This window comes from Acartia tonsa, chromosome 2 (genome assembly GCF_053477335.1).
Source record: "Acartia tonsa isolate MP-2025a chromosome 2, ASM5347733v1, whole genome shotgun sequence".
NCBI classification, from domain to species: domain Eukaryota; kingdom Metazoa; phylum Arthropoda; class Copepoda; order Calanoida; family Acartiidae; genus Acartia; species Acartia tonsa.
This window is the reverse complement of record NC_137261.1, coordinates 45,281,875-45,306,064: the sequence shown is the minus strand read 5'-3', so window position 1 is coordinate 45,306,064 and position 24,190 is coordinate 45,281,875. Positions and strand designations below refer to the sequence as shown.

Genomic DNA, 24,190 nt, shown 5'->3' with positions numbered 1-24,190 from the left:
AGAAAGGTAACAAATAGAAGTTTATTAAAATTTAAACTAAATAAATTATTTCTTCTCTCGTTCCCTTAATTAAAAATTAGAACTGTATATATCAATAGAATTAATTTTTAATTTTTAATTTTTATTTTAGTCAACAAGAAGTTTGACAATCTGTGGCCAACACCTGACCAGGTTCTTGCCCTCAGAGAAGTCCTGGAAGTGTTGGAGTGTGTGGATACCATGCTGACAATTCCTGCACAAGCCCATGAGGCCACAATCGTCCAGATGTTCACCATGCTGGATACGGTGTTCTTTACCCTACGGACAAGTATGCCTGGCAACTTATTCGCTAGACGTGTATTCAAGTTCCTTCACCTGAGAGTTAACAAGATTGTCCGTACTAATGCAGGCTGGCAAGTCTGTCTCTACCTACACCCCCTGTCACGCAGTCATTTGGAAATGATTGCGAGTGGCACACAAAGCTTTACGGTGACACAGGATGAAGCAAAAACAATTTTACAACAAGCACCCAAAAATTGTAGGTTGTTGGGTGAACGGCTACACCGAATCTCACTGAGAGCCAACCTAAGTCCTGAAGAAAAGGCAGATGAAGAGGCCGACCTGCGTAGAGCTAATGCGGATGCCGACAATGAGGATTCCGAAGCTGACGAGTACGAATCTCCAGAAACTGCACCTCCCACAGGTAAAGATATACAATATTAATTAAAATAGATAATAATAATAACATTAGTTAAATAATTCAATTATCATTTTTATTAATTATATTTATGTATTACAGGCATGATGACACCCATCCAAAAGATGTTTTGGAACAAACAACAAGAGTTCAAAGAAATTCAGGCTCAAGCAGCAGCCAAGAAGAAAAAGAAAGAACAACGTGACAAACAGAAGGATCCCCTGGACGTCATGAAGAAACACCTGAAAGCTGGGCTGAAGGATTGGAATAACATAGAAGAATCCAAGTTGCATGCCTTGACATACGGTTACCAACGTGAAGTCGCTAAGATAAAGGAGGAAATTGCGAAAGTCAAAAAATCTAAGTCCAAGGATTTTGATGTTGAAGAACGCCAGAAACTGTACAAACAAGGAGCAATGACTGCAAGCCACAGGATGCTTACTGCCAGGTATGAACATGTTGCAGAGAAGATATGTTATCCACCTGGACTTGTCAGTTTGATGACCAACTTCAACAACTTACCTGTTTCTAATGCGAGGTGTGAGAGAATTTTCTCACACCTCAAATTAGTTTACTCATCGAGGCGCTATAACCTAGAGAAAGAAACCATCCACGCCATCATGTTCTTGAAGATGAACAAGCTAGTCCCCAAGAAGTCCCAAGCATTTTGGGATAGGCAGGTAAAAGTTACCAAGAAGACAGCAACCAAGGAACTGGAAAAGTGAAATAATTTTTGTAAATATGTTTATCATATTAATTATGTTGGAAAGAAATAAAGTAGAAGTAAAGTAAAACAAATAATTTAATGAAATAATTTTGTGTTTTTTAAATATCTGTATCATTACCATTATAAAATAAATGTTGTAATAAAACCCAAAAAACTGTTTATTGATATATTTATTTTTTTTGCAGTATTGTTATTTAATTTAACAAGGATGAATAATCAATAAGTAGCGAAGCCAAAAACATTACTCAAATCATACTTGTCTTGTGTCTTTATGCGTGGATGGTCTCTTGCTCGAGGTTCTAGAGTAAATAAGTTGGACATCAAATGAAAGTAAATACTAAATATCCAAAAATAAATTTGAATTTCAATTAAAGGGTGATGGAAAAAAATAAAAATGCGTACTTGCCGCTTCGCTTATATTATTGTACATTCAAACATCAGTAAACCAAAAATCAGACCAATCGGATAATTAGGTCACATAAAAATTTGTTGTTAAAATGTAAAAAAAATACGGACATTAATGTCAGAACTGAATTATCAGAATGCGAATATATAAGAGTCTAAGCAAAATTGTAAGTAAATTTGTTTAAAAACAGCTTGATAATCAGGTTTAATATGAGCGTACATTTAAAACCGAGTTTCAACGCAAAAAAACGCGGAGCCGAATCTAGAAATACGGCTGCGGATGTGTGTATATTTGGTAACATATGGTTTTTAAGTTTAATTTAAGGAAATAGACCGTTAAATCATATTATTACTGTAAAAACTCACTTTTAACTAATGTGGAGCCGAGCCGTTCTGAACGACGTAAAAAAATGCACGGAAATTCTTTTCGAACACAGGGATTCAATATTTTTAGGTAAGACTTATCGATAAAACACACCCGATACTTTGTAATTTTGGAACGATATAAAAAAATAAAAAATAAACATAATTAAAAACAAAGTATGGAGCTTGCCGAATTATTCACAGTATAAAATCTGTGCGTTTAAAATTGAAATTACCAAAAGGCAAAATAAGAATAATTAAGTTATAACGAACAGACTTATCACTTTATATTTACAAATTATTACAAAATCCTTACCTTAATATACAGTAAATGATTATGTGTACTGCCTTCCGAAATAGAAAACATAGCCTATTATTTTGACGTGTATGTACTCTTATGACATTCACTCAAAACAATAGACTACAATAATTTTTTTCGGACGACAGTACAGAATTAGATCTTCTTGTGTTGACACTTGACTTTGTTTCTTTCTTCTTTTTTTTTATAACTATGCAAATAATATTTATCACTTTATTTTATTGTATTAATATAATTCCATTTGAAGTTTTCACATTGAAAATTAAATTTTTTATTATTTTTCACTTTTCTTTGTATCTAACTAACGCGTAGTATGACGTGTCAATACACTCTGAAATTCAAATAAGGACTGAAGAACTATGTGTGTGTGCACGAGGTGCACGAGGTAGAAATGTACATGGGTAATTAGAAACTTCAATATAATTTATTTCGTTATATTTACATTTTTTAAAATAAGATTTTTTAATATGTTTTGACCACGGTAAATAATAAAAATTTGTTGGAGGAATTTTTGTGTATATATTTATCCCTGATATAACAGCATACACCGGAAACGGATGATATCAAATAACAGGGAATCTATAAATATATTGTTACAAATACAATTACAAACTATTATAAGTTAACTTTAATATATTTCATTATCGTTATATACTTTTTTTACGTAATGCAAAATTATCCTTTTTTAATATTAGGAAGAATTTTTATTTTACCCTGTAAAAAAAGCAATGAAAAAAGTAAGACGTCTAAAATGTCGTATTCTTAACAGGTAGACTTTTTGGAGTAAGGAAATTATGTCATCACATTAATTTCATAGAAAGAACCTAAAAGTCTAATATATCTAGTAAATTTTATTTCGGAATTGTTTAACGAACATACTTAATTTAAGATTGCGTGATTTATTTCGAAATAGAAATATAAAACGTAAAAATTTATTATTTTTCAAAATCTTCTATTTATTTACCAAGTACTTCGTATATAAATATTAAGAAATTTGAATATTTAGAAAAATAGAAATAGGGATGTATTTTTGAACGAAGGGAGGGGGGAATAAATATCCTATTTTTGAAATAGAATTCTTGCACACGTATATAAATATTCCCCAATTTCAATATTTTCATATCTGTAAATTCCCTTCCAAATTTTCTCGAAATACGATACGTTTAGGGTTTAGAATAGTTAATATTTTAAATATCTAGTAGACACATCATTGCCCTTAATATTCATCTCACAAAAAATTCATTTTATACTTTTTTGTAGGCAATTTAATAAGGAACAAATTTGCTTTTATGTTTTTTTCTGTCATTTGAAAGGAACATGGAGAAAAAGGTCATTTAATGAAGGTAGGTCGAAATTACCGAGAATAGCCCCTTACCGAAACTTCCCCCCCCTTACCCTAACATAAAAAAGAAATTTTTAAAATAATTTTGTTTTCTTTATTTGTTGAAGATTTAAGCCCAAGCTTTTTCTGAGGGGGGAGACCCCCCTCAACCCCCCCTCTACTGAGGGGGGGAGACCCCCCTCGACCCCCCCCCCCTGACGCGTACGCTCTCTTCTTTAAATCTTTCATTATTTCTGTAATTTATTCTAACTATCTTATAAATTTCAAAACATGAGATAAAAAGAAAATAATTTGCTGTACATTATTAAAAAATTTAAAAATTGTAAAAAAAATTCCAACATGATTTTTAATTTTAAATACAAGAATATTTTTTCCTATATGATATGTTAAATTTAAATACAGGAATAATTTTGTACTGTGGAATTGAAGAAATAAATGCTGTACATTAGAGTGGCTTGATTTTCAATGATTTTCTAATTTTAAATGTGCTACATACACTTTCTGTCTGAACATCATATAAGAGACCAAAAAATGAAAAGAAAATATTTTGAATAATGGGGAGGCCCGCTGATGCATGTAAACTTTTAGAAAGACACTTGTGGGGAGAAATTTTTTTTTTTTTTGGGGGGGGGGGGCAATTATTTTTCTTTCAAAGTATAGCTTTATGCACCTTCCCAATTTTGTCTTGAAGAGTAGAATAAGAATAAAAAATCTGTTTTTAAAACTATTGATCCTAGCAAGAAAAATCCATAAATAAATTTAAAAACCAAGAGATTTTACATTTAATTTAAGATTTTTCATGCTTGGATGAATATTTTTTAAAACCAATTTGATATTCTTATATTAATCAACAAGACAAATTCAAAAAGATGCATAAAGCAATACTTTGAAAGAAAAAAAGTTGCACCTCCAGAATAAACTTCTAAAATTTTTAATGCATGGAAACACCTTCCCCCCATTTCCCCTCAAGGACAAAATCAATTTTTTATATTTAGGTTTCTTATATGACGTTTAAACTGTAGATGTTGATTACAAATTCAATGTCCAAAATTGATCCACTCTACTGTACATTGTTATAATTTAATATTTGATGTGGGTATAAACATTAGACATAGATGGTCAATCTGACCCCATTTTTTTCTTAAAAAGAAACCTTTGTTCACTTTTTGTTGTATATGAAATACAGCTCTATAGGCAACATTATTTGCAACTAAATTTTGCAATGATATAATTTTTAGAAAGATAACTTTATTATAAGAAATTAAATTATTTATAACTAACTTATTATACATATGTTGTGTCATACGCTTCACATTATATGATGGAAGAAATATTTTCTTCAAATATTTCACCCAAGGAAAGCTTTAACCTAAGATATTCAACAATTTATAGCTGATTTATTGTGCTGTCTCTAGGTTATCTCTATTGTTTATATGAACGTTCAAAAGAGGAGGAGAGAGAGAAGGAAATAGACAGAAAAGTGAGGGAGGGGGGAAGAAATATAGAGAAAAATAGACAGAGATATTTATTATTCACCCTTAGATGATGTAAATTTTTTGATAGACTTTTTTGAATTTAAGAAAAAGATAGAGAATGAGACAAAACCAAGTATCATATTTTATTAATATTGCTTATACAAGAAAGGTCATTCAAAATTATTTCACCAATATTAAGGTCAAGTGACAAAAATTTAAATTTCCACCTACTTCGCCCCCAGAGGGGGCAATAGTAGGAGGAAAATTCAAATTTTGATCACATGACCAAAATTGTTGAAATAATTTTAATATCCTTTCTAGCATTCACAATATTACGAAAATATGATAAATAACTATTTCATACTTTTTATTTTAGATCATGTACATTAGTAATTTCCATCAACAAACACAACTATAAAAGCAGGTAAAAAGATCTTTCTAAACATTATACGCATTTACAATAATATGGAATTTAGGTAATCGATTAAAACTTTTAAAAGCAATAAGACTCTGAGTCTGCAAGAACTAGCATTATTTGTTCTTAACAATCTTTAAGAAACAAAAAATGGGTCGGACAGACGTACTGACATTTCCTAGTAAGGAAGCTGCGCTACATTTAAACTATTAACGCCCTTGCAATAAGAGGTGATTTTTTTTTATATTGATAGCCCAGGAATGAAAGACAAGAAAATGTACGAAAGCAACTCTGCTCTAGCTGAAAGCAACCTTCTATTGAAATTATGTTTTCTCTTGGGTTTATTTTCCATCTTGTTCTTCAGAGAGCTTATTTGTCATTATCAGTCCAGGTAAAATTCTCATTACGGCTTCGAAACCGATTAATTTCCATTTAATTAGAACCGGTTATGAACCGTACTATAAAATTATGTACCATGTCGTATTTTTAGACAATTATAAAAAACTAGTGAGCCTCGATTCGTATCGATGGAAAAAATCCATCGATACGAGTCAAGGCTCACTGTTACTAAAGTAACAGGATGTTTGTCTGTCTGTGTGTCTGTCTGTGTGTACCGAAGGATCTCGCTAACCGCTGAACCGATCGGGTTCTCCTTAACAGGGTAGCTTCTCATAAGTCCCGGGAAGGTTTATAACTATTTTGGGGGAGGGTACCACCACCCTCCCAAGAGAAATGACAAAAAAATCGAAATTTTTTTAAATTTAGGGGAGACTTCAACGTCAAATAAGGTGGTATCGTACATAAAAAATTAACTTTAACAAACAAAAACATTTAAAGTGCCACTAGAGGCCTCTAGGGGCGTAGCCGCTAGTATTAGATAAATTGATGCCAGTTTTGTTGGCCCAGTCCTTCAACCCCTTCTGACCAATCCAACTGGAATTAATCTTTTTACTTTTACCCCCGCGGAAAGATATCTGTAATACTATATGACAAGCCAGCGGCTTCGCCCCTGGCCTCTAGGGGCTTTGCCCCAAGAGGAAATTTGAAAAAATATGTGAGTATGGGAATTACATCTTCTATTATCAGTTATCTATCCCAGCCGAAAAAATTGCGAATGAGTCGAATGGGGTATTTTTTGGTATATTCCCTGAAGAGTAGAATCCAATCGGTTCAGTGGTTAGCGAGATACTTCGCTACAGACAAAAAAAAGCTTATTACTTTATATAAAAGGATAACTACAATCCAACAAGGCCTTACTTCATTTTTTCCTAAAATCGTCTTTATAAATAGAATCTAGATACCATTTTAGATATCTGATTCCTTGCCATGAAAATCTATAAACTATCTAGTTTAGCCATCTTCATCCCCATCCCACCAACAACAAATGTTTTTGGATAGTTTCTAAGTAATGGCGTTATTGTTTTATTGATCCTGTCCAGGGACAGTGATTTAGCAAATTAACTCGTTTGAAATTGCTGAAAATTATGATATTTTTTGTCCCTGTCCCTGATCCTGTCTTATATTTAATTAGGCCAACAAGAATATTTGATGGAAGAAAGTTTGCGAGTCTTGGGCAGATTAATGTTGCAATTATCAGGTAATAAGCATTTTGAACTTTATAGTATGCGGGGTTCATAGTTTTAAGCTTGAAAATTTAATAGATATATCTTTGTTATGGTTCTTTTTTAAAGTGACGAGGTGCTTCACCCCAAACCTCTGAGAGCATCAATATCTTTCGAAACTTCGAGCAGAAATAGACACATTAGAGTAGCTTGTGTTTGGACCTGGGTGGATATTCCATTTAAAATGTGCAGCGTTTATAGAAGGGTTTTTCATCCTTAATTACTTAAGGTCAGGTTCAAGCTTCTCGAAGGGGTAAGGTATATATAGAATGGCACTTTTAATTGAGGGTTTTAGTGTTTCACTGGCACTTTAAGGGAAAGCACTAAATGCTCTATGAAATTAATCTTTAGATGGCTAACTATTGTGACTAATCCCGCGGAAATGAAACAAAGCCTGGACAATATTATTGAAGCATACAACTATATGTATCATGTTCACCAAGATCCTGATAACCAACCCAAGGTGCTATGTTGTTTTAAATCGAAGCTTTTCTAAAATTAGGGTCCGTCCGTACGTAACGTTTAGCTCTTTTTCTTAATTTAGAAATTTAAAATTATTATATTATATCTATATCAAACTTTGCCTGATGATTCCTATAACAGTAAGGTAAGATCTAAAGAAAGCGTATCAACTCTAATATCGTTACCAGAAAGTCTAAATGTTCAAGTATTGTGCGTTTATCCTTCCTTCTGATTTTAGAGCTTCGCTTTTATGGATGTTGTAATCCTTGTTTTAATTACAATCAATTCTGTAACCTTATTACGCTCAAGAAAAAGTTTAAATGAATTTCGGAAACACGAATATATCATTTTTTAGAAGCAACGTGAAAAGGTTTCCATCAAAAGTATTCAGAACGGAAACACACCTTCCAAGGTCGTTTTAGTAGCGAAGCTACTCTATAATACACTGTCTGTTCGTCAGTCCATCAGTAACGCTATAGGGGAAACATGATTTTCTCGGCTCCTATTCAAGATAGATAGCTGAAATATTTAGTGAAGATTCCTATGACATATGCCCATTTAGTCTATACATTGTTTTGTACATTTGTCTGTTATTTAGGGTGCTAGATTGATTCCTAGATTTTTAAGTTTTAGTGATTTTTCAATTCCAATTCATATTCTACAAATTACCTGAACATCTTGTTGATCGTAAATTCGAAGAACAAGTCATACGATGTTTTGTTTTCAGCAAGAAATGAAAAAATCCGTCTGTTTTGTTGGCGAAAATTCTACGTGCAATGAAGGTAAACTTAAGATTATTGAATGTTAAATTAATTTGAAGGAAAAAAGTTTTTGTAACTTGCTTAATAATGGGGGGGGGGGGGAATTATGAGTCCAATGGTTTTTAGATTAATCTTCCTCTTATTTCATAATAAACAAAATATGTCCATTGCCTTTATTAAAATGGATTTATTAATCTTATACAAGATTATCATGTACTATAAAAAGTTTAATCTTGTAGCTGGTCTAAAAAAAACGATCTCCCCATCCACCATCCCAATACCCCCTCACCTCCTACTGGATAAACTAACTGATCTTTAAGTTATGTCCATTCTAGCAACCTAAATTGACGCTAATTTTTTCTCCTGTCATAATATCCACGTATATTCTACATCCATTATTAAGATGGAGGGAACGAAGATGGTAACTGTTCCGACCTGGAAAATACTCGAATTCAACAAGAGCTAAGAGACAGGTAACATATAAAATCATTCTTTGAAATGTTTTTTGAGTGCTGGCTTTTTAATTTGGCAGTGTTTCTTTATTGTTCCACATTATTTATGCCCAATCGAAGCCATGAGACATCTCAGACTGCAATTCTTATTTTGTTGTGATTACTGTTTAATGTGATTTTTTACTAATTTTGCATCAAATATTTGGTTGAGTTCAATTTCTTAAATAAAGACCATGACAAAATATTATTAAATGCTTTAAAAAGCAGTAATACACTAATCCTACATACTGATTGTGTAATCAAAATGTATTACCTCTTTGGCAAAATGTTTCTTGTGTCTTAGTCAACTGTTTTTCTTCTTCAGGAGACAGACAGATGTTTTCATTCTTCAACATTCCTTCATTCAACCAGGTTAGTTTCTGGGAAGGGACATAAAACTTGAGATTTACAGTGTGTTTTTTTACGAGAAATTTTTTTAAAGCAATTTTACCCCACTTATAGTTATCAGATTGTAATGAATAGTGGCTTATTTTCTTCGTTTTTTATGACAATTTATAGAACATCAAAAAAAATATTTCAGTTTTTATTAAAAAAGTACAGTAATATTCAAAAATTCAAAACCTAGGTGTCAACATCTAAAAATGGTTTAAGCGCATTTTTCTCACGCTCAAATCTTCTACCCTTTGCAAGAATGGCTGCAAAACGCTTCAAAGCTGAGATACAGAGTTAAAAATTGATATAAATACTTTTGGGGACATATACAAGAACATATTAAAGGCCATATCTCAACCAGGGAGGGAGTACTGGCCCCACAAAGTGGACTACTGAAAATCCAATTTTTTTCTTGCAAAGGGTAGAAGATTTGAGCTTAAGAAAATGCGCCAAAACCTTTTTTAGATGTTGACACCTAAGTTTTAAATTTGATTTTACTGTACTTTTTAAATAACAAGGATGACAACATCCATAAAAGCGAAGCACTGAAACGGTAGGACAAACGGACATGAACACTTATATAGTGTCAGAACTGAATAATCAAAATATGAATAAGAGTCGAAGCAAAACTGTAAGTAAATTTGTTGAAAACTGCTTTATACAGGATAATGTTCATGGACATACTTACATATTTAGGACTTGATTATAGAGTTGCTTCGCTAACTACATTATACTTTGTTGTCCCAGGAATCAATATACCAAAAATCAGATCAATCGGATGATTAGATCACATAAAAATTTGTTAAAAAAGTAAAAAAATCAACATATTTAAAATGGACGTACGGACATTTTGGTAATGATTATAGAGTTGCTTCGCTTTCTAAATCGTACTTAACTACTACAGGAATCACCATGCAAAATTTGAAATCGATAGGACAATTCTTACATGCCTAAATTAACGAAAAAAGCTATCCGTTACGGACGGACGGACCGACCATAATTATAGAAAAGCTTCGCTTTTAAAAACTGAAATATTTTTGATGTTCTATAAATGGTTATAAAAAACGAAGAAAATAAGCCGTTAATCATTAAATTCTGATAACTATAAGTGGGGTAAAATTGCTTTCAAAAAAGTTCTCATAAAAAAAACACACTGTATAAATTATTATTGTCTTCCTACCATCCTATTAAATAAAGTAGTAAGCTTTTTTTGGCGGTAGCGAAGGATCTCGATAAACGCTGAACTTTTGTGGTTCTCCTTTATAGTGAAGCTTTATATAGGTCCAGAAATAGTTATTTCTTTCATCGTATTATAAACCGCTTTCCGCGGATATAGAATGTACAATTATAATATTAAAACCAGTTTTTTAGCCCCGAGGTGCCGAAGTCACGAGCTAAAAATACTGGTTTTAATCTTAGGATTGTACATTTTTATATTCGTAGAAAGCTGGATATAATACGATGCTAGAGATTTTTCGTATGGATGAGAACCGGTTCCTATCCACCGGATTCGAATGAATACGAGAAAGGTTTTTAAACATTTTTGTGGCGGGTATCACCACCAATTTTACTTTTTCAACTCAAATTGAAAATTAAGGGGGTGAGGAGTTGACTTTTTCCCCTCCAACCTAAAGTACTACTAGAGGCTTCTAGGGGAGATTCCGCTAGTTTTTATAAAAGCTAAAATACGAAGTGGCTACTAATACATTTATCTAAATTCATTTCAGGGTCCAAAATGGATCAAAACTTAGTTTTCTTTAATTGTTTGCTTTCAATTGAGGTTGCATGTGGAAGATACCCTTATAAAAGTAACAGCTGTTTGTACCGAAGAATCTCGCTAACCGATATGGTTTTCTTCTTCAGTGAAGTTTTTCATAGGTCCTGGGATAGTTTGGGAGAGTTCATACAATTACAGCCTCCCAAGAGAAATCGCACCTGGAAAAAAATGCCTTTCAATTATTTTTTTATCTTTTTAAAGCTAAAATGTAAAGTAAAGGGTAGACTCGACCCTCCCCCCCCCCCCACTCCTCTTCTTTCCCTAAAGCGTCTTAAGAGGCCTCTAGGTAAATAACAGCTAGTTTATATAAATAAGTTACTATTAATGCAACGAGTACTTAAGTTTCCTTGAATCTTTGAATAAATTTTTATGTTTTAAGGGAATGAAAATTCTAGCAGAACTGCAAGGCACAGGTGAATCATATTTAATCATAATTTAGCTAACCTTTAATTGAGTTTGTCCATGCATGATTAGGTTAAAGTAATCGGTTAATTAAAGGGTACTGCACGAACGAGAGCAAGTGATTCTAAGCACCTTTCAGCAGTGATTTAAATGTATTTTAGTGAATATACTGGGATTTTAGTGATTAATATCATTATATCATCAAATGTTTTGTTGAGTTCAAACTGCTGTGACACAAAACTAAACTGTTATTAGTATACTTTCGTAATTTACAGCATTAGATTATGTTTTGGCGAGTTATTTTATTTGATCCGTTAAACTCAACAAAACATTTTATGATATTTAATAAAAAAAATGCTTAATATTTCAAAGTTTTATTTATAGAAAACCATAGTGAAACTTGTTTTTTAAATTGATATAACGATATTAAACATAACCCTAGTAAATTCACCTAAATAACATTTAGAATTAATACTGGAAGGTGCTTAAAATCACTTGCTCTCTTTCGTGCATCCCTTTACTTTTTTTTACAAAGTAAACACTCTAATGTAAAACGTTTAAAATGGATTTAATGATTAGTATTTGATGTGATGGGTGGATACGACATTTTGTCACCCTTTTTATGCTCTTTTGAAAGAAAGGCATAAAAGTCTGTCTGTCCGTCTGGTTTCCATCCGTCCGCAACCATTTTTCCTGTATAACATTGTTGAAATTTGGAGTGCCTCAGGGTAGTTTATCTGGACTCGCGATTTATATTTTTGGTTTTTAATTTTATTTTAAAATTCTGCATTTAGATGTGGCAAATCAGCAAAGCTCCCCAGACCAATTCTCAAAAGAAGACAATAAATCCAGTGATGCACTTGCACGTAGTAAGATGAATCAGAATATAAATTACTAATGTTATTTGAGAATGGCCTCAAAACATAATCATATTTTTAAATCTAGGTTTCAATCCATATTTGGATACCTGTTATACCTAAATCCTTTTTTGCTAATCTTTTTACTAGTTACACTTCAAATACGTTTTGTACCAACAGTTTGGTTTGACTTTTTTTCTATGTAAATTTTTTTGTTTATGTAAATTTTTGTTATAATGTAAATATACACAGACATTTTTTAAAGATTTGTGTATTTAAAACAAGGATGACAACATCCATAAGTGGCGAATCACAAAGGTTATGGGATAGACATCGTGACAGAGTGAGTTAAAAAGCAGATTTTCAGTTCTCATGACACAGAAAAGAAAAAAAAGAATATACAAAAATCAAAGAAAAGGTTTACGTCTTTAAAACAATGACTGGTAGACGAACAGACAAACAAAGCATTTTAAAGAATAGATGCGCACATGTCCTAGGAATCGTTACTTTAAATTTCAGCTGTCTATCTTCAATGTCGGCTGAATAAAAATCTAAATTCCCCTATAGCGTTAAGGACAGACCAAGAGAATAATGGAGTAAATTAAAGTTCTGTTTGTATTTTAGAAATCATTCAGCGTAGCTATCCTATAATTTGTATGAGTCCGTTTGACGTGGTTTTTATTTAATTTTAAGAATCTTAGCATACATTATAAAATTAGGTTATAGCAATAGTTAATTACCAATTATAGTTAGGTATAGTTAATTATAAAAAGAAATAATTATTTGTTTCCTAATAATTAAAGGAATAAAACTAAAGTGAGTCTAATTTTAATAAGATTTATTTTAGCCGCATATTTCTACTTCTTTATACAATAAAACAACCTGAAATAATTTAAATGTAATTTTTAACAAAGGAAAAACAAGCATTAATAGCATAAATACATTTATAAAATACAAAGTAAGCCATAAATAAAAATAGCCAATCCAAGGTGTGATTTTTTATAGGCTTTGTAAAATAAATAGATTATGACAATAAACTCATAATTTAAAATACAATAAGTTATAAGAGTAATAACAATTAGCTTTTCATTATTACTGGACGACAAATTTTAAAACAAGGATGACAATATCCATAAGTAGCGAAGCTAAGAGATGATATGTTCAGTTGTCACAAAAAAGAAAAGAAAAACGGGTTGTCATAAATCTCAAAGAAAATCATGAAACCTTAAAATAAATATGGCTATGCCTTTTTAAACACGACAGAACAAAACAATATACAGTCTAGTGGCGCATGTCATAGAACTGAATATTCCAACTGTTTTCAATATCAGCCGAAAAAAAATACATATCCCTCAAAGCGTTACGGACGGACAGACGAAGTGAATTATAGAGTAGTTTAAATATGTATTTTTTCATAAAGATATAGGTTTATTTTTTATTTTGTTTGGAAGCGGCTCTTTTGATTCTGATTTCTACATGGTTCTTCAGAACTCTGAGGGCATCAACATCTCTCTCCTTCCTAGCCTCCGCTTCTGCTAGGCGAGCCTGATATTATTATCTGATTAGATACATTAGTTATCTATCGCATCGTATTATAAACAGATTTCCGTGGATATTGAAATGAATAATTTAAACGAGTTTTGTTAGCCCCAAGGGGTTGACGGTCCAGGTTAACAAACTGTTCTTGATTTTATAATTTTTATTTAATACTAGTGGAAAATTGTCTGGAATACGGTGTTATTTATTATTTTTCAGTATTGCTGAGAACTGGTTCTGATCCAGCGGATATTAATCGGTTTCGAAGCCATACTAAAATAAGTTAACGTTGTATGGTCACATTTCTTTTTCAAGTAGCAAAGATACTCACTGATTTACTTTGTCTGTCAGGCTGTAATGCTTTTTGGGAATTCAGAAAGTTACATTACCAACAATTTACCAACAAATGATGTACTTTTTGCAACTGTAGCCAAGAAAAATAGTGGTGTATATATTTAAAATATTTGGTGTACCTGTAGTAAACCAATTTCTTTCTTGTATTTTCTTTCTCTTTGTACTCTATCTTCCAAGCAGTATTGCTGGCCATTCATCTAGACAAATATTAAGGTACAATTATGCAAAAATATGTCCAGAAAAGAAAATACATACATATATGCAACACCAAATTTTCATGTTATCTAATAAAGTGAAACTTATAGCTAGCTAAAATAATAACCCAACCCCATTTTCCCCTCCCCTCCTACTGGTTAAACGAACTGGCCAATAAGTGATATAAATGTTAGCAACCTAAATCCCCTATCATAATACCCACGTACATTTTATATTCATTGCAATAGCAGATGTTCATTGAAAACTATAAAAAAAAATTTGTTTTTGAAGAATGAAAAATAATTCATCAAAACCAGGTCTAATCCAGCGAAAATTAATCAGAGCCATACATCAATTAAAGTAACCACTCACGAGTACAATTAAACATCCCTAAGGCAATAAAAATTTAATTGTTACGGGTAAAAAATGCATACGAACAGACGGACGGAACTACATCTGTTTTGGAGACCATCGTTTTAGATAAAGAACTAAAAAACTTACATTTTAAATTGGTGGAAAAAGTGAAAACTAAAGGCCTTTTTTCAAAAGGCATAAAAATCCTATTCTAACAACGAGCACATCTTTATAATGATTTGTACCTTTTTATCTGCAGCTTTCAGCTTATCATTGAGTGCATTGAGATGATTCTGGACGGTATTGTCTCTACTCTGGGCCCTTTTCAACTCTTGCTCACGTATCTCCAGTTTTCTTTGCATTTCGTCGGCCTAAAATTTAATTAGGAAGGGTAAAAACTATCATTATTTTTCTCGTATTCATTCGAATCCGGTGGATAGGAACCGGTTCTCATCCATACGAAAAAACTATGTCTAGCATCGTATTATATCCAGCTTTCTACGGATATAGAATGTACAATTATTAGATTAAAACTAGTTTTTTAGCCCCGAGGTGACGTTTATAATACGATGCGAGAAATAACTATTCCTGAATAAGATCAGTTCTTAGAAAGTACCAAACCTAGGTTAGCGATTTTTGCTGGTTCGTTTGATAAATCAATAACTAAAACTATTTTTTTATAAGCGGGAAGGGGGGGGGGTCAAATTTAGGGTATGTGGTCTGATTTCGGCAGTCTTTCATCAGTTAAAGCGGTATATTTCCTTCAGGCTACTTCTAAGCTACCTTATCTCCCTTTTACCAAAAGACGATTTCTGACGGGTGAACATAAAAAGAACAGGTATTGTACGCATAACTTACGGTTATTTGCAGCTGTCATATTCAATGCAAGGTCCAGCTGTTCTATTTACCTTCTGGTTTGTTGCAGCTGTTATAATTCAATGCAAGGTCCAGCTGTTCTATTTACCTTCTGGATAGTTGCAGTTGTCATAATTCAATGCAAGATCCAGCTGTTCTATTTACCTGAACTAGTTAGTTGCAGCTGTCATATTCATTGCAAGGTTCAGCTGTTCTATTTACCTTCTGGCTAGTTGGAGCTGTCATATCTAATGCAAGATCCAGCTGTTCTATTTACCTTCTGGTTAGTTGCAGCTGTCATATTCAATGCAAGGTCCAGCTGTTCTATTTACCTTCTGGTTAGTTGCAGCTGTCATATTCAATGCAAGGTCCAGCTGTTCTATTTACCTTCTGGTTAGTTGCAGCTGTCATATTCAATGCAAGGTCCAGCTGTTCCTCCAACTCTTCCACAGTTTGATCTGCTATCATGGCACGTAACTCGAGATTCTTCAGGTCACTTTAAATATTAGAGTAAAACACTAGACAGGGAAGGGGTTAAATAACTGTATCTCCCCATCGCAATGATCTTTTGCCGATTCTCAATTTGGTAATTGAAAATCAACCAATGGTTTTGGTAATATTAAAACAGCCAAGTAGCATAAAACAATTTGCTAGCAGACAAAAAAGGTCATTGGAAAAGGGAAGGAGGTAGTTTTCTTTATATATACATCTATACTATAGATCTGTTCTTAAAATTATGATAAAAGTATATAATGACAGGGAAAAATTTGTCATTATGGGGGGTATTGTTATTTAAGCCAGCTGCGAGTAGTGTTTATCAGAGTACATGAAAATCTGGTGTTACATCCAAGTAACAATATATCGATTATCATAATTGAACTGTTACTAGCGAAGCTACTTTATAATTTTCTTTCTGTCAGCTATGTTATGTATGATTTTCTCGGCTGCAATTCAAGATAACCAACTAACTTACCTTCTCAAAATTCAAAAAAAAAGAATGTATGAAGCAGTAATTTAAAGGAGAAGCAAATCAACAAATAAACAGAGAGACATCCATTTTTTAATCTTACCTGAGTTGTTTATCTGCATTTGCACTGATTTCAACAAGTTTATCACTAGTCATAGGCAGTGCAGTAGACACTCTTTCCAACTATAAATAATTATATATTACAGAGTTTCTAGGATACTGACACAGTTATTATTTCAACAAGATTATCACTAGTCATAGGCAGCGCAGTACTTACTCTTTCCAACTTTAAATAATTATATATTACAGAGTGTCTAGGATACTGACACAGTTATTATTTCAACAAGTTTATCACTAGTCATAGGCAGCGCAGTACTTACTCTTTCCAACTATAAATAATTATATATTACAGAGTGTCTAGGATACTGATGCAGTTATTATTTCAACAAGATTATCACTAGTCATAGGCAGCGCAGTACTTACTCTTTCCAACTATAAATAATTATATATTACAGAGCTAGGATACTGATGCAGTTATTATTTCTACAAGATTATTACTAGTCATAGGCAGCACAGTACTTACTCTTTCCAACTATAAATAATCATATATTACAGAGTGTCTAGGCTACTGATGCAGTTATTATTTCAACAAGATTATCACTAGTCATAGGCAGCGCAGTACTTACTCTTTCCAACTATAAATAATTATATATTACAGAGTGTCTAGGATACTGACATAGTTATTATTTCAACAAGATTATCACTAGTCATAGGCAGCGCAGTACTTACTCTTTCCAACTATAAATAATCCTTATAATAAAGTAACAGGATGTTTGTTATACATATATTACAGAGTGTCTAGGATACTGATACAGTTATTATTTCAACAAGTTTATCACTAGTCATAAGCAGCACAGTACTTACTCTTTCCAACTAAAAGTCTTTATACAGTAAAAGAAATAGTCGATTTCTTAAAATATTCAAGAATTGCAAATATTGCACGGTTTCGAGTTAGCTGAGATGTTGTTTTGAGGAAGAATAAGCTACTTTACGCCATAGCCACTCTAAGTTGCTTGCAGCCGCTCTCAGCCTAAGCCACCATCTGCTGCAGCAAGACTAAGCCACAAACGCCTAGTTTCAACCATGCATTGTATTATTTTACGGACAGACCATGTTAAAGAAAGCTGCTATTGAAAAGTACCTCATTCTTCAATTCCATTTCTCTGATAGTTAAATTCTGCATCTCTTCCTTGGCTGCTAGAAGGGCTTCCTAAATATTATATGTTTAAGTAAAAGAATAGATAAGGTGGGGCACGAGATAAATGTTACTCTATTCGCGGGATCGAAACACTGTGCTGACTTTCAATTGTGTCTTTGAATATCAACCATTAGCGTCGGAAATATAAATACAGCCAAGTATCTACACATTTGCAGAAAGGAATTTGCTAGCAAACTATAAGGTCTCCACCACTTGGGCCAGGGAGTTTTCTGAGTTATACATCTAGACTTATAAATTATTATTGCATGTACAGTAAATAAAGCTCTAAAGATTTTTGTAAAATTATTTTAAATCTTTTAAGCTCTATTTTGATTTATCTTTTTAAATAAATTCACCTCTTTCCTTCTACAAGCTTTGTGGTTCTTTTGATACTGATCGTTCTTGTAATCTGCCTGGATTTTTCTGTAATAATAAATAATATTCAGTAAGTATGTGTATGCAATGGATAAAAGAATATACGTTAACAGAGGAAAAATTGTCGTCAATTTAGGTTGCTTTAATGAACATCATTTATTGATCAGTTCGTTCATCCAGTAGAGGAGGAGGGGATGTGGTAAAAAGAGTGAATTGGGGGACAGTCATTTTAGCCAGTTAAAAGTTTCAATTTATTAGAATACATGATAAGATCTGAGTAACAATAAATCATTGTGTGAACACCAGTCTGAGAGTTGGAACTAATATATGTGCTGTGCACGGTTGCATACATACACAGCAAAAATAAACAGTCAACCTACTGTTATAAACGCAGTAATTTGACTGTCATAAACACAGTAAGTTGACTGTCACAATCACAGTAATTTGACTGTCATAGAAACAGTTTTATTGGCAAATTCACAACTGAATTTTTAAGGAATATGACTAAAATACAGCCAAGGTTAAGTCACGGAAAACCAACCCTTTGATTGCACGACCATTGTCTGGAAGTTCTAACTATGCATGTTAATGAGCTGAGTCTGATTTTTTGGCTAAGGCATTCCCCATAAACTCTTACTATTAGTGTCACGTGTCGGACGTAGCAGTAGTGGGCAGTAGTATGACAGTGTGGCACAGACTCGAACCCGATACCTACTCGACAGCAAACAGGTGTGCTATCATTTACGCAAATGTCACGGGTTATAGCACTTACATTTGCTGGATCTTTTTGCCCTGTTCTCTGATTTTCTCTTCAGCAGCTTTTATTCTAGCCTCAGCCTCTTCTTTGGCCTACAAAATGTAAATTTTTTATATATTTGATCAATATCATAACTCTGTCAAAAATGCTTAAATAACAGACCTTTTTTTGACTTAAGATACTGAAACAGTTTCTTTATAAGCCCAAGTAATCAGTTTTGAGATACGGTTTCATTATTTTAAAAGAATATAATAGTTATTTCTCGTATCGTATTATAAACGGCTTTCCGCGGATATAGAATGTACAATTATAAGATTAAAACTAGTTTTTTTAGCCTTGTGGTGCCGAAGGCACCGGCTAAAAAAACTAGTTTTAATCTTGTGATTGTACATTTCTATATTCGTAGAAAACTGGATATAATACGATGCTAGACATAGTTTTTTCGTATGGATGAGAACCGGTTCCTATCCACCGGATTCGAATGAATACGAGAAAAATAATTCCCATAGCTATTGAATAAAAAGTGTGCTCAGCATTAAAGAAGGCATTTAATTTTAGCAGAATTGTTATTCATCGCATTGCATTATAGACAAATGGAGTAAATTTGCTGAATCCCGACCCCCTGATTGATCTATATAAAATCCTGCAATATTAAAAACAAACCTTTTCGGCAGCTGCCATTTTTACCATAGCGTCACTGTTATCCCTTAAACATGAAAAATAATATAAATATATAAAATTTTTAAGTCATATTTAAATTCCTGAAGATTTAGTCATATCTAACTCTTTGGGGTAGGGTTTTAAATATAATTAACCTACATACGAATTTTACAAACAAATCACCTTTCAATGCCTCGTTGATGTATCTTATAGTAAAATATCCCCCCAATAACTTTTCATTTCAATGAACAGAACTATTTTTTTTAAACTTCCAAAGGGGTGGAGACCCTGAGCCGACTTTCAATTGGGTCCTAATATCAGCTCATAGCGTCGGAAGTATAAACACAGTCAAAGCGTTACAAAACAGCAAGAGAAAGCAATTTGCTAGCAGACGGAAATTGTCCCCACCAAAGGGCAAAGTAGTTGTCTGTGTTATACATCTATACTTATACATTTATTACCTGGTTAATAAACCGATCTTCATTTTCAGCGTGTCCATAGCATCACCGCCCCAACTGGCGGGCGCCTCTTTTGGCGGTACGGCGGAAGAAATTGGTGGCACAGGCGGGAATGGCGGTTTCAACTTTCCCAACATTTTGTTAGTCTTGAAAACGATTTTTTCTTATTTTCTTTTATTTATAGTAATTAAAATTTCTGTACTAGAACATGGATATCAATTAACGCCTTATCCTATTGAATAAAGTAGTAGGCTTTTTTTTTGTCTGTAGCGAAGGATATCGCTAAGCGCTGAAACGATATGGTTCTCTTTTAAAGTAAAGCTTCTTATAGATTAACGTAAGATTTTAAACTATTTTTGGGGAGGGTGTCTTCACCCCCCGTCCTCAATATAAATTACCAACCATTCCAAAAAAAAATATTTTATTCTTTTTCTTTATAAATTTTAAATTAAAATTGGTGGGTGGATCAACTTCTCCCCCTCCCCTAAGTGCCCTTAGAGTCTTCTAGGGGCGAACTCGCTAGCATAAGTAAAAGCACAAAAGAAACATGGATTGACAAACGAACAAAGAGAATCAAGCATATGTTCATAGTCATGAAAAGAGGAAAGAGAAAGAAGGACATGAAAACAGAAAAATTAAGAACAATAAAATTCACGAAACCTTCCTCGTAAATAATAAGTCTATTATTGCATAACCCATGGATTGAGACAATTTAAGTTGTATACTGGATGCTTATTGGAAAAGGAAACGTTTATTAGAACAAGAGAAAATCAAAAATAATTGAAAAATTAAGAAATAAAGCTACTTGTTTTTTTCATTTTTGAACAAAATAATCCCTTATAATGACGGGAAATTTAATTTTTATACTATAACTACACACAAAAACTTTAAAAATCGGAACAAAAACATCGGTGATAAGTAAAATTGAGTAAAAAAACGGCTAAAAGGATGATTCAAAGCTGTCGGACTGCTATGGATGTTATATACTAAAATATGCCCCATAATGATGTTGATTTTGACAAAAATCAGAGGTCTAAGTTTAATAGCAGCTGACTAAATCTGATTCCTCCCATAGTATTACGGACAGACAGACAAATTGAATTAATTACTGAGTAGCTTCGCGACTTAAAACTAAAGAATTATAATCTACATACTAAAATGAATACTAATGTAGTTATTGAATATTGATAGCATCTTATTATAGACAGCTTTCCGCGGAAATAAAAATAAAATATATGATTTTTATTTTATTCATGGCAAATTGTCTGTATTACGATACGATACAGGATTTTTCAGCATGGTTAGTTATAATCCAGGCGGGTATTCGGTTTCAAAGCATTAATGAAATAGTTCATTATCGCAACATATTGTAGACAGCTTTCTGCGGATATCAAATGAAAAGATTTAAGGCTAAAACCAGTTTTGTTAGCCCCGGTTATAATCCAGTGGATATAAATCGGTTTCAAAGTCATAATGGAAAATGATGAAAAAAATCCACGGCATCATTGCTAATATTAAGTAGAAAATTCGTTATTATCACAATTTGCAAAAAATCACATACGATTATAAAATAATAATAAAACTAGTTTTAGCTCATTTCTATAAGAGAAAGTTAAAGATGAAAGATTAAGTGTGTTTATATATTTACTTGTGTGTGTGTGTGTGTGTGTGTGTGTGTGTGTGTGTGTGTGTGTGTGTGTGTGTGTGTGTATGTGTATGATGTCAGAAAGGGAGTGCCTCGACCGGCCTCGCTAGCTCAGGCGAAAAATTCCCCAACACCCTTTCCCCAAAGAGAAGCTACTTCTGAGGTTATTATATCTGAAGAATCACAATATGATTTGAACCTTATTTAGCATGAGACTGATGTTACTAAATATAGTAATTTAGATATTCTTTTAATTTCCCCTTATCTTTGCCTTTCTTATCCTTACGCGAAAAAGTGTATTTTAATTTATAATAATAAATTTTAAAAAATCCTTTAATATATCCTGATATATAAAGTTTTTTTTGTCTATAGCTAAATAAAAATACTATTCTATGTGTGTTTCACAGCTTTCGTTGGGGGGTCAGCACATTGTAGAATTGACAACCTTTACATCTGCCCCTCAAATATTATTTAAGATTTATTTCGCTTGTTAGTTATACCTTATTCCTGAATTAATTTACGTCTTGTGGTGGTTTAATGCTATTTTCCTGCTGTTGATCCTTTCCTTCGCATAAAGATTCCCTAGATACTAGGGGCACATCCGCCTGTAATTTCTTAAAGATACAAACATTTCATAATATTCACTAAGCCTAAATAAGTTCTCATCAGGAGTAAGGGATTCTATGTACATGACTTTGTCTTTATTTTAATCCGTCCCTCCGTAACGGTTAGCTATTTTAGGTAATTTAGATAAGTTAAAACTGTTCTATCGATTTCAAACTTATTCCTACAACAGTTAGGTATGATATAGAAGGCATAGCAACTCTGTAATCGTTATCAGAAAGCATTTAAAATTTAACATGCTGATTTTTTACTTTTTTGACAACTTTTTTTGAATATCCTATTTATCTGATTTTTGGAATAATGATGTCTAGGACAACAAGGTATAATATTATAAGCGCGGCAACTATATTATAAAATCCTAAAAATGAAAGTAAATCCACTTTTTGTATCTTGTATTTACGAAAATTTATTTACAGTTTTGTTAAGACTTTCAAATTGAGTTCTGCGTATTAAGCTTTGACACTCTACAAGAGTTATTGTACTTCCGTATGATTTAAGAGCTTTTATAGATGTTGTCATCCTTGTTCACTATATATTCAGTGCTGTTATCCCTTATCTGTGATGGTCACGATTGTAAAGATGATCGGCAGATATCAATACGACAAACAATTTTATATAATCATAATTTAACTCTTACTTTACAGCAAAAAAAATTTCAATTTTTAAAAGCGAAGCTTTTCTATTATTAGGGTCATATAGGTCTTATTGTTAATTTAGGCATGTTAGAGTTGTCCTATGGAGTTTGAACTTGCAATGATGATTCCTGTAACAGTTAGGTAGAAACTTTATAAAAGATACCAGATACAAAATAAACTCTTAATAATGTAACTTCTACAGCTTTGGAGCTTCCATGTTATGGATGTTGACAGCCTTGTTAAAAAAGTTATTTTCATTAATTTAGACATGTTAAAATTGACCTATCGATTTAAAACTTTAAATTTTGACGTTGCTGTATTGTATGCAGATAGATCAAAGTTATTAATGACAATCATTGTTGACAAATCTGACAACATTTGTTGGATTTGAATATTTATATACGCGTCGATTATACATAAATCTCTCAAAATTAACAAATGCGCAAATAAATATTATAGAATAAGTGAATATAATATAAATACACCGTCCATTTAGGTTGCTAAAATGGACCTCATTTATTGGTCAGTTTGTTCATACGATAAAAGGCGATGGGATGGGGATAAAGAAGATGGATATTATTATTTTAGCCAGCTGCGGTATCACTTTATTAGAGTAGATAAAATCTGATGCAACATCCAAGAAATAATATAGCAATTAATATGCATTTAGTCTTTTCATTGTTTTGTTTGTCTTTCTTTCGGTCAAGTTTTATTCGTTCCCCAGAATTTTTGTATGCTTGACATCACACCCAGACTGCAAGGGATCTAGACTCAGAGGGATAAGACAATCACCGATAAATTTATGTACATCCCTAATGATAATACACAAATATCATAGCTTTTCTGTTAATTACAATTAGTGGTTGAAACGTTTGGATACTCAACTTTTTGCACCAACCAATTATAATTCAATAAAAGTCCCCAAAGTATTGAAACCAACAATAATAATGTTGGGGATTAGTGTAATTTACAGCCCCTTGTCCCAGGCCTCCCTGAACAAATGCGCATCTAGTCTATTCATTGTTTTGTC

At 32.5% G+C, this 24,190-nt stretch overlaps 3 protein-coding genes across 4 annotated transcripts in view; 2 read left to right on the top strand and 1 right to left on the bottom strand.

The window, feature by feature from the left end:
* The window catches only part of LOC145311973 (uncharacterized), a 48,761-nt gene extending 36,008 nt beyond the window's left edge, over positions 1–12,753 (top strand). The window contains exons 7-16 of one of the 2 annotated variants that reach the window (XM_080151049.1): positions 5,684–5,731; positions 5,976–6,113; positions 7,254–7,319; positions 7,696–7,807; positions 8,162–8,218; positions 8,534–8,588; positions 8,971–9,040; positions 9,384–9,430; positions 11,608–11,641; positions 12,425–12,753. In XM_080151049.1, coding sequence (XP_080007175.1) covers positions 5,684–5,731; positions 5,976–6,113; positions 7,254–7,319; positions 7,696–7,807; positions 8,162–8,218; positions 8,534–8,588; positions 8,971–9,040; positions 9,384–9,430; positions 11,608–11,641; positions 12,425–12,476 — 679 coding nt within the window. In that variant the 3' untranslated portion in view covers positions 12,477–12,753. The remainder of the gene's footprint in view (positions 1–5,683; positions 5,732–5,975; positions 6,114–7,253; positions 7,320–7,695; positions 7,808–8,161; positions 8,219–8,533; positions 8,589–8,970; positions 9,041–9,383; positions 9,431–11,607; positions 11,642–12,424) is intronic. The other variant, XM_080151051.1, reaches the window with a different exon arrangement.
* LOC145311969 (uncharacterized) lies at positions 14–2,736 on the top strand. Its single transcript, XM_080151046.1, has 2 exons — positions 14–682; positions 779–2,736. The coding sequence occupies exons 1-2, from the start codon at positions 220–222 to the stop codon at positions 1,399–1,401; spliced, it is 1,086 nt and encodes a 361-aa protein (XP_080007172.1). The 5' UTR covers positions 14–219; the 3' UTR covers positions 1,402–2,736.
* A 557-nt stretch (positions 12,754–13,310) lies between the features above and the next one.
* On the bottom strand, positions 13,311–20,435 carry LOC145311974 (uncharacterized). The gene is made up of 10 exons (XM_080151052.1): positions 20,260–20,435; positions 19,802–19,844; positions 19,154–19,230; positions 18,363–18,429; positions 17,950–18,018; positions 16,852–16,931; positions 16,169–16,277; positions 15,172–15,297; positions 14,497–14,574; positions 13,311–14,032 (listed from the first exon to the last, which is right to left on the bottom strand). Exons 1-10 carry the CDS (start codon positions 20,391–20,393, stop codon positions 13,916–13,918), a joined length of 900 nt encoding a protein of 299 aa, XP_080007178.1. The 5' UTR covers positions 20,394–20,435; the 3' UTR covers positions 13,311–13,915.
* Between the last annotated feature and the right edge of the window lie 3,755 nt (positions 20,436–24,190).